Here is an 11,529-nt window from a genome sequence, read left to right on the forward strand (position 1 = left end):
GTACTAATGGTGTGAATGAAGATATTTCTACTATCTAATACTGAGAAGGTCAACATCTTAGTGGAATCAGTAACAGCTACAGGACCAGTGGAATCACAAGCAAATCTAAATTTATTGCCTCAATTTGGTAATTTCTAGAATACGAAAACAACCCCACACATGCCTCATATTTCTCGTACTGATAACCAATTTGTAGCCTTACAATACTCTGAAGCAGGATATGAATTTGATAGTTCTGAAGATGGCGAAATCAAAGAGGTTCGTATAAATTTTATGATGAATAATGCTTCTCCTCCTCAAAAGATAACTATTATGGAGAATAATTCTATGCATCCTAAGGTTAATATTAAAATGTTGTTGAGAAGAAACCTCCCACAAAAACTGCTAAACTCAATACAATGCATGTTACTAGAATAACAAATAGGGAACTCATGAAATCTGTTAATAATAAGGGAAGCTCCTCAACTTCCCAATCTCCTTCCTTCAAATGAAGATTCTTTTTTAGAATGTCCGAGGTCTTAAAAGAGATAGGTCTAAAGAAAAGTTAAAATCTTTAGTTAGACAAAATAATTCTTCTTTAGTTTGTGTGGTAGAACCTAAAATAAAGCATTTGGATGCTAGAAGAATAAAATGTCCCGGTATGCACTATAAATAATTCACAACTCCTGTGAGAATAAAAAAGGAAATATACTTTTTTTCTATATCTGCTCCTACTATTGTTTATATGTCTAGGCAGTGTATTACAATTGATATTGGTTGAAATCTTGTGACTGATGTTCATGCTGATACTTATACTATCAACAGAAGAGAATTATATAAGGATATATTTATGACATTAGTAATATGAATAAGCCCAGATGGTGATTGGTAATTTTAATTATGTTACTTCAATAAGTGAGAAAAAGGGTGGAAGATGTCCTTTAAATATTTCAATGAAAGATTTTAATGATTGCATTGATCACTGTGGTCTTCTCCAGGCTCCAAATGGTGGTTTAAATTTCTTGTGGTCAAATGGGAGATGTGCTAATAAGAGAATTATTTGTATTCTTGATAGAACACAATGATTGGAATCTTGATAGAATTCTTTGTAATATATAATTTGAAATGATTAGAAAACTATAATGGTTGGAATTATTATGTTGATGCAAGAGGTATTTTTGACCATAGCTTCTTAATTGGTTATGATGTGATTATTTCCAAACCAAAAAACATTCCTTATAAATTTCAAACGATGCGGTTGTCTCATCCTAATTTTATGAAGGTTGTTTAAGATTCTTGGAATACTCAGGTAGCCTATATTTCCTACTGATGAAACTGCTTTGAAAAATTCAAGATTTGCATACACCGAAATGACTAGATTTTTCTTAGCAAAATATAAGGATAAGAAAGGAAATTGGATATTTAATTACAAGCAATCCTTGATATGGCCTGGAATAAAATGGCTAATTCAAGATGTTAATGATTATACTCGATGGAGTATAGGGTGTGGTACTAATATGTCAGTCTGGAATGGAATGGATTCTTGAATCTGCTATAATTAAAGACTTTCATGATCATGAATTCATTAAGGAAAATCCTAATTTGAAAGTTTATGATCTAATAGTTGAGAATCAATGGGTAATCCCAGCTACAATGATGGAATTCTTTTCTAATGATCAACTTCCTCCTTGTCTTCTGGTGATGATATTGTGATTTGGAGTGGCAGTCAAGATGGTTGTTTTTCTGTCTCTAATGCTATTGAAAAGATCATAATAAAAATGCCTAAGTTGATGTGGTATAAGAAGATCTAGAGTTCATGTGTTCATCCTTCCACAGCTAATAATATCTGGAAAAGTATAAGAGGGGTCTGTACTAATGATGAAAATTTGAAGAAAAGAGATTTTAACCTGGATTTCAGATGTTTCATCTGCCACAAAGATCAAGATGCTATGGACCAGCACCTATAGCATTGTGACTTTTCTCAAATAATTTGGAACTGGTTTGGAGGTATATTTTATTTTCTAAATCCTTATTCTCTTGAATGATTTATAAATCTTTGCAAACATAAAAGTCATGCTCTTCAGAAACTTTTGGTTGATAGCTAGTTTCAATGTTATGGTAAGTCAGTGGTTTATGAGAAATGAAATATACAAGACTTGACATTGAAAATTTTAAGAGAAGGATTATTCACAAAGAAGAATTATTCACAAAGTACATAAATGTGAAATTAGGCTTAAAGGATATATGCTAATGTATAGCCTGCAGAAAGGTCAAAATGGTCTCCGTTATAAAAAGTTTTCTTTCGATTACCTAATGCTCATAATATCTTAATTTGTTGTTACGCAGCATCAATAGGAAATCCAGGTCATCCTGGATTTGGGTTTGTGATTAGGACATTAGTGGATTCATTTTTTGCACTGTTAGGTGGTCTGGGTGGTACAACAAACTTCATTGTTGAAGTTGTTCATTATATGTGGTTTGGAGCGATTCTTCAATCAGATTTTTCGGCAACGATTATGCCCTTCATGAATAACAAGCTTCCTTTGATTGTGTGGTCGAAGTGGAGAAAGATTTGTTTCAAACTGCAAGCTCTCCCGTTTAAGCATGCTGAAGTAAATTTTTCTGCTGATTTTTTTTCTGTTTTTGCGCAAAAAAGGTTGCTAAAGGTCAAGTGATGCAATTCAATTCTCGACCAAGTAACTTGCTTAGGATTGAACACCTGATTGTATGTTTTGGGTTGAACCCTCATTTGGGACATACAAACTTATTATGCCATCCAATGCAAGATGATAAGGGGTGTTTTAGTGATATTTAAGTTACTATAATACCCTCATATAGTTTAAATTACATTATTACCCTTCCATTAAATTAATTTCTAATCCTAAAATCCTTCCACTAATTAACCATCCACTAATTAACTATCCTTCCACTAATTAACCGTTACCCACTAATTAACCCACTAATTAATCGTTACTTAATAAAAAAAATAAATTAAACTTTTAAAAACAAAAACCCTTTCTCTCTCCCTCTTCTTTTCCTCTTCTTCTCCAAAAACAACTACCAAATTCTCAAAATTTGATTTTTCGATTAAGCTCTCGATTAAACCCATATATGTCACTTTGTTATAAGCGATGTGCTAGAGGTAAGACGCCGAATCCTGGTGTTGCTTCTGTATCATCTCAATCTATGGTTTTTGGAAAAGATGGAGATGAAGAAGATAGTGGATTAATTGGTGTTGGAGAGCGAGAAATAGACCCTGATTCCATAAAATTGCACATAGAAAGGTATTTCCCACAAACCTATAGCTTGTTTTTTTTTTCTTTTCGTATTTCATTGATTTCATGACATGTAATCGATGATTCCTTGCGATTTTGGTAGTTACAGAGTAGTGTTCGGCTGATATTCATCAGCCGAACTTTTTTTTTTTCTACAGACGAAGAACAGTTCGGCTGAAAAACATGTTGTGTTTTGAATATCAAATCAGCCGAACCTACATGTTCGGCTTCTAAATATTTTTTATGATAATCAGCCGAACTTGAATAATCCATCTTACACTTTTCGGCACATTGTTCGGCTCATTTTGATAAATATCGAATATGTGAACTTTACTCTGTGAATGGCTAATAGCTTCCTATAAACTCGTCCATTTATAGGTGACTTATCACATTGTTTAGTAGAGTCATATTTATTTATTTTGGAAAATTAATTAAGGTGTATCATTTGTTTTAGCACCCATACAGTAAAATTCAAAGAGAAGCTTAAAAGGAGAACAATGGAAGTGACTCCTTCTAATTTAAAAACTCCCAAACCTCGAGGTGGTGGCACCAAAAACTTGCATGCAGGGAAAAGGAGAAATGACACGGGTGGATGTTTGCCTGTAGAACAAGAGGATGATAATGATGAAAATAAGGGTGTAGTATGAGGTGATGATGAAGATGGTGGTGGAGGCGGAGGAGGGGATGATGAATATGGTGGTGATCGCGAACCTCTAACTTGATTTTTCTTCTCAAAATTGATGCATGTCGTTTTAGACCTTTGGATGTATTTTCTATGATGTGGAAGATAATATGAATGATAAAATGTGGTGTAAAGAGATGATAAAGATTGAAAGGTCTCTTCTTAAGGATTTTCTTAAATAAAGCTCTCAAAGTTAAGCTTTAGAATCCTTCTGAAACCGTTTCTCCTTGAGATAAAAGTCAATCTTGCGTCCAAACATGCCCCATAACAGTGTCAGGTTCATCTAATACCTTTCCAACCTTTCCCGGACGAACCTGACAAATGAAATTTACCCCAGGTGGTTGTCAGGTTCGGATGACCCGATTAGATTACTTTTAATCCGAACTTATCTTTGTAAACACTTCGAAAATCTTGATTTGTAGGCTTCAGGTTCGGATAACTCGTGATGATGAGTTATCAGCCGAACTTATCTTTGTAAACTCAAGTTTTTAGATTTTATTTTGGCCATAACTTCTTCGTCCGATATCGGAATGGGCTCATTCTATTTGCGTTGTTTTTGTCTTTTCGTTCTCTTGAAGATGACGATAATATCTCATTGATTTGAATGAGTTTAATTTGGACATTGATGTTCTCCATTAGTAGACTTCACTATCGTGTGGAGTTAGGTTCGGCTCATTCGCAATACTATTTGAAAGTCGATATTTGAAGTTCGGCTCATTAGCACATCCTCTTTAAGCCGAATCATGGAATTTATTTGGTGCGAAAATAATTATATGACAATTCGTCTTGTAAAGAATTCAATCGTACAAACCGAACTGTTCTTATTTATCAAGGTTCGACATACAAATTATCTGTCGAACCTAACTCTGTTGCACCGAACTACATACAAAAATCAAAACTTTTGGTAAATTCAAGCTACAAAACTGACATTAACAACGTCTACAACCATACTTATGTATTATTAGCATTGGGTTCCTTATCCATGTACTCATCTTTGGGATTTGGTTCCAAAAAGTCATCATCTTGAGCTTGAGAAAAAAGTTGAGTTTGAGATTGAGTTTGGGTAAAATCAATTTCATAATCCAACAAATAAGCCATCTACGGATCTCTATCGTAATTGATATGTATTTTCTTAGGTTTACGTGATGAAGATTCAGCTTCCTCACTCGAATTTGGATCACACATCTATCAACAATCACAAAAATCTCAAAGAAAAAAAAGTTTTTGTTTTTCTACTTCCTCCTCCTCCTCTTCTTCTTCTTCTAAAATAACTCACTCACTCTCTTAAAAAAGAAAATCCTAAATTAACACTAACCTAACTACAATCATTAACAACTAATTAATAAAATTAACATTAATTAAACACTAATCATTCAAGGGTATTTTCGCATTTATGAAAATAGGTTGGATAAGAGATACCCTAGAAATACTATTTCCAATTTTGTTTTTGTCTTATTCAATATGCCACAAAATTTTCTTGTATGCCCCAAATGATGATTCTTTCAGTTTACTTGATGTATGTTTTGTTTCTTTTTTTTTTTTTTGGATAATGGGCCTTTTGGCGTGTCATCCTTCTTTCTTTTGGGCCCAGTGTCCTGCAATTTGTGTAATTCTTTTGGTGATTAATAAGTAGGAGCCCATCTGGTTGCTAGCCTCCCAACCACCTCCTTGTAATACATTTATCTATGTTATTTTTGTTAAAAAATAAAAGTTAATCAATAAAAAGGTATCTTGTTATAGGGGCGGCATGGTTTATCAGAGGGCGGCAGTGTGATAGTAATGTCCCTCTAGTTGGTTAGGGGATGTCCTATAGGGGGTGTAAATTAACTAGATTACCCTCCCCATTTTTTAACCTAAATCAAAGCTAAATTGAAAATTTGTTTTCTTTCTTCATCCCTCTCCTCCTCCCATCAACCGTAACCTCCATTAAACTCAAAATTTCATCGTCTTCGATTAATCAATGATTCGAAAATTAATAAAGTGTAGTGTAATGACTTATATGAGGTATGTTTTGAAAACCCAGTTATGATTTGGTTTATTTTGTTCGATTTAAGTTTAATTTCTATCGAAAATTAAGGTTTATAGAGTTGACATTGAAATTTCTGGATTTATGTGAGTTACGGTTGATTTTAACTCAATTATGAACCGTAACTGGATATTTTGATGTTGTTACGGTTGGTAATAGTTCAATTGCCAACCGTATGTTCTTATATCTGAGAATTTTCTTCAGTTACGGTTGGTAACCATTTTAGTTTACGAACCGTAACTCAGTTACGGTTGGTATCGAGCATTTGGTTACGAACCGTAACTGGTTTTACGATTGGGTTTTCTTCAAATTTAACCAGTTACGGTTGGTAGTTAATCTTTTACGAACCGTAACTTCGATTTACGGTTGGTTATGAGCACAATTCCCACCGTAATTAGCTCTGAAAATATAAAAAAATTGAATTTTTTACGTACTTTAGATAACTTTGAGCAACAAAAAGCTAGTTGGGACTAATTTAGAAGTATACACGGTCATTTTCAGGTCCTGATTGTTCATTTTGTTGGTTAATTTCTTCAATTGATTGAGATTGACCTTCTCATCTAAACTTTTTTTTTAACTCTAAAAATCTGATTTTGGTTTTGATTTTGAGTTAACATAAGTGAAATTAATCATTAACACTAAATTTGATTATCATCACTAAACTAGGTTATCAATTATGAGGGTTAATTTGTCATTTCCAGTATTTTTTATATAAGGGACATCTTGAATGATCATGTAATGACCCTTTTTGTCCTATTAGAATGCCGCCCCTCTAACAAACCATGCCGCACCTATAACGGGTTACATAAAAAGAGCAAATGACACACTAATCATCAAGTTCCCTTGGCCGATTCGAGTTCAGAATATCTATGATATGTTTCTCATATGAAACCAGCTTATCTTTGAAACTAGGCATCACACTGCTTTTTCGGAGATTCAAGAAGCCCATCATCTGGTCCAACAAGTTCTTGAACATTTTAAGCCTCTCAATTTGCTCAGACTTTGGTGGTTGTGGAAGAGAATCATACTACCACATCACAAAAGGAGAAACAAACATTTAGCAATTAAAAAAAAGGGGAATAAGTTGTAAACAGAACGATAAACGAAAAAATAACCTGTTCGCATATTAGAGAGATTTTCTGGTGCATTTTGTTAAGATCTGGTAAGTATTTTTCTCTCATGAACTTGATCTACAATTATAACAAAATAAAATGGTTAATAATAATAACGTAGTTGAATTTGGACAAGAAGGTTTGTTTTTCCCAACTCAGCTAATCTTGTCAACCGATAAAAGCTGTAATGGCTAAGATTTGAGACGGCTCAGACGCAAATGACATTAAAAAGAAAAGAAAAGATAACGAAAGCAAAAAGATTAGGACTTTACTGTTTGATAAACGTCCTCCTGCACGTCGACCGCATTTCCTGTTATTGCTGCATCTATTGACGCTAAAAGAAAAACAGCAAATGATAACTCATTAGACTTCTAGTCAGCCATTCTTCTACAATAAAAAGAAGAAGGAACTGAAAAAGAGGATAGGCAACAGAAAATAATTGTATCGAAAATCATTAAAGCAGAAAAGTTACACAGAAGAAACAACCCCGATGAAAGCAATGTAAAGTGGTTTTTTCGACCAAAATCATTAAAGCAAGAAAGAACCCCATCATCTTTTCCACCACGATCTTGAAATTTTTGAGCAATTCAATTTCTTCACACTTTGGTGGTTGTGGAAGAGAATCATACTAGACAAAAGGAGACACAAAATTATTCAAGCGCGATTACCCAATACAACAATGAGAAATGATGTAAGTTAAGAGAACTGTGGTTTTGGAATATATTGTAAACAGAAAGAAAAACCAAATACTAACCTGCTGGCAGATTTGAGAGATCTTCCGGTGCATGTCACGGAGTTGTATACGGCCAAGAAGGGTATGTTTTTCGCAACTCAGCTAATCTTGTCAACCGACAAAAGCTCTAGTGGCTAAGATTTGAAACGGCTCAGATGCAAATGACATTAGAAAGAAAAGAAAACATATCAAAGCTAAAAAAGGTGATTGGAACTATACTGTCTGATAAACTTCCTCCTGCACATCAACCAGACTTCCTGTTGCGGTTGCATTTCCTGTTATTACTGCATCTATTGACGCTAAAAGAAAAACAGCAGATGATAACTCATTAGATTACTAGTCTGCCATTCTTCTACAGTAAAAAAAAAAGAAGAAGAAAGATTTGAAGAAGAGGAAAGGAAGGCAACAGAAAATAATTTTATATAAAATCATTAAAGCAGAAGAGTTATACAGAAGAAACAACCCAAACGAAGGTAATCTGAATTGGATTTTTCAACTAAAATGACATACTTGATGAGGGCAGTTGATGTTGCTGCTGCTGCTCTTGTTGTTGCTGTATAGAGAGTGGGTGGCCACCAGTTGGCTGAATTTGTTGCTGGGGTGGACCAGGTTTCCTTGGGGGATGCAAGGTCAGAATATCCAAAATCTGTTTCTCATATGAATCCAACTTATCCTTCATACTAGGTATCACATTACTCTTTGGAAGATTCAAGAACCCCATCATCCTGTCCACCACGATCTTGAAATTTTTGAGCAACTCGATTCCCTCAGACTTTGGTGGTTGTGGAAGAGAATCATACTATCATCACAAGACAAAAGGAGACACAATTTATCAACTTCAATTACCCAATAGATAAATGAGAAATGTTGCAGGTTAAGAGAACTGTGGTCTTGAATATATTGTAAATAGAAAGAAAAACAAAATACTGACCTGTTGGCATATTTGAGAGATTTTCCAGCGCATGTCACTAAGATCTGGTAAGTATTTTTCTCTCATGGACTTAATCTACAATCATAACAAAATAAAATTGTTAAGAACGTAGTTGGATTTGGCCATGATGGTATGTTTTTCGCAACTTAGCTAAACTTGTCAACCGACAAAAGCTCTAATGGCTAATATTTGAGACGGCTCAGATGCAAACGACATTGGAAAGAAAAGAAAACATAGAGAAAGCTAAAAGAGATGATTAGAACTATACTGTCTGATAAACTTCCTCTTGCATGTCGATGGCAGTTCCTGTTGCGGTTGCATTTCCTGTCATTAATGCATCTATTGAGGCTAGAAGAAAAACAGCGAATAATTACCCATTAGACTACTACCCAGCCATTCTTCTACAGTAAAAAACAAAAACAGAACTGAAGAAGAGGAAAGGAAGGAAACAGAAAAATAATTGTATCCAAATAGCAGAAGAGTTCTACAGAAGAAACAACCCAAACACAAGCAGTGTAAAGTGGACTTCTCGACCAAAATGACATACTTGATGAGGCCTCCGGAGGTGGTGTTTGTGAATGGAACACTTGCTTATGGTCCAATAAACTTTGATGGTTGAGCATCGAGCCACCAGATGTCTGGATCCTTTGTTGCATATAGCTTTGCAATGATTTTGGTTGTTGCTGCAATCCCAATTGCTTATGCATTTGCGTTGTTTGAGATGGATGCTGAGACATAAGTTGTTGTGCTGGTTGGGATTGTGCATGTTTCCCTTGGAATTGTAACATATTTGGTGATACCTGTGCATTTTGTTGTTGCTGCGCCTTTCCTCCTTGCTGATGCATGGTATGCATTGGCTGCTGTTGCTGCTTCTGTAACCCTGACATGTTACTTTGTTGACCTAGCTGCTGCTGATAAGGGATATTATTTCCAAGTAAATATTGTTGCATGTTTGTGACATTAGTCTGTTGGTTTACCAACCCCCTTTGCTGCATATTCAATACATCGTTTTGTTTCCCAATTAACTGATTCTGTTGCAAGTTTGGGGCATTTATTTGCTGCTGTGAAGGCAAAACTGGATGCTGTTGCTGATGCAGAACAGGAGCTTGTTGGTGCATAGACTGTTGAGACTGTTGCTGTGGTTGCCTGATGACACTTTGTGGATGTTGTTGAACATTTGGTGTGGACTGTGCAAAGGCGGGCTGCCGTTTCTGTTGAAGACCTGAAGATGATTGCATCGCAAAGGGCCAAGTCCGTTGAAGAGTGGATTGGCATGGCTGAAGACCAAATGACATTTTCATGTGAGTCTGTAAAGTAGATTGCAGATGAGTTGACTGTATTGGATTTTGCTGTTGTAGCTGCGGTTGTTGCTGCATGTGTGACTGCATTATGGAGGGAATGTTTCCTTGTAGCTGTTGCTGCTGCTGCTTCTGCTTCAAAAGGTGTTGTTGCTGATACAAAAACTGCTGCGAACTTAGAGACTGCTGTTGTTGAGAAGCGGTCTGTTGTGGAAGCTTCCTTCCTTGCATCTGCCTTGTTGAGTTAGCAAACATATTCGATGCTACACCTCCTTCACCAACTAGATTCCCAGAAAAATTCTGTGACATTCCAGACTGCATGTTGGATCCCTGACTAACGGCATTGGGCATAGAGAACTGAGTGAGACTGGCCCCTGAAGGCAATGCAGATGACAATGCCACGGACGCTTGGATTCCAGAATCTCCGACACAACACTGAATATTCTGGGAAAACAGCTGCTGCCGTACTTGAGACTGGTTCGCTAGAAGAATTTGTGACTGCCCTGGTTTGCGACCTTGGGACTGCATACTGTGAGACGCTATTTTGGTAGAATGACAGGAGGAAAAAAACAGATAATAAGGTGACCAATAATTCACAACAAATGAGAATAAGTAAAGCATGTGCCACGTTCCAAATCAGTCAATGCTGTACCATGGTTGAGTACGTATTAACAAAATTCCTTACAGGATATATTTTTGCATCAACAAAATATTGTAAACCGGCGACTCTTACCTGGATCTTGAGGATTTTGACTACCACCACCAGTATTTACAGGTAGAGAATTAGCAACTCCATTTGTATGAGATTTTGTCTCCATTGTCAGCATCTTCATAGATATTTTTTGGAGATAATCCAACTGAATTTACATAATTAATTTAGTTAGATTACATGAGTGTTGCATGTGTGTAAAGAAAAGATTATTGAGCAAAATATAACGAAGAATACGGACAAAAATTAATATATGATGCAGAGATGATAAACAGCCTTCAAGTAATGATGAATTACACCAGATGCACCTGATCTTTACCCAGTTCTCAACGAAAGATCACTTTTCTATGTAGAGACCATGTAAAGTATATTTATTACATGATTCTGCTCTTTTAGTACACCATCTATTCCCCTGAAAACAGCCCATCAACCTGAAACTGCTTAGAACTTATACGTTTTGAATGTAAAGTGACAAAATCAACCTGAAATTGCTTAGAACTTATATGTTTCGAATGTAAAGTGACAAAATCAACCATCTAGGACCCAGAGGAGAGTGGCACAGAAGGGGTCAAAATATATATGGAAACTAAAACAAGGTTGTGCAGGATCAAACACTACCAACAGAGTGACAGACCATGGAGCTTCCTAACAACAGACATGATTTTTTTATAAGCCACAGCTAAAGATTCTGGTTGGGAGAGAGAAGGAGATGGATAAGGAGATCTCCTCATAGCAAAAATTCAGATCATATCTATAATGGAAAAATGAATTACTAGTCAGAAGT

At 35.5% G+C, this 11,529-nt stretch overlaps 1 protein-coding gene across 1 annotated transcript; it reads right to left on the reverse strand.

Moving 5' to 3' along the window:
- Positions 1 to 6,788: 6,788 nt before the first annotated feature.
- Positions 6,789 to 10,854, reverse strand: LOC113351138 (mediator of RNA polymerase II transcription subunit 15a-like). The gene is made up of 10 exons (XM_026595187.1): positions 10,770 to 10,854; positions 9,286 to 10,575; positions 9,007 to 9,086; positions 8,739 to 8,813; positions 8,318 to 8,606; positions 8,027 to 8,106; positions 7,561 to 7,702; positions 7,347 to 7,408; positions 7,078 to 7,152; positions 6,789 to 6,989 (listed from the first exon to the last, which is right to left on the reverse strand). Exons 1-10 carry the CDS (start codon positions 10,852 to 10,854, stop codon positions 6,789 to 6,791), a joined length of 2,379 nt encoding a protein of 792 aa, XP_026450972.1.
- Positions 10,855 to 11,529: the final 675 nt, after the last annotated feature.

Source organism: Papaver somniferum, chromosome 2, assembly GCF_003573695.1.
Source record: "Papaver somniferum cultivar HN1 chromosome 2, ASM357369v1, whole genome shotgun sequence".
Lineage (NCBI taxonomy): Eukaryota > Viridiplantae > Streptophyta > Magnoliopsida > Ranunculales > Papaveraceae > Papaver > Papaver somniferum.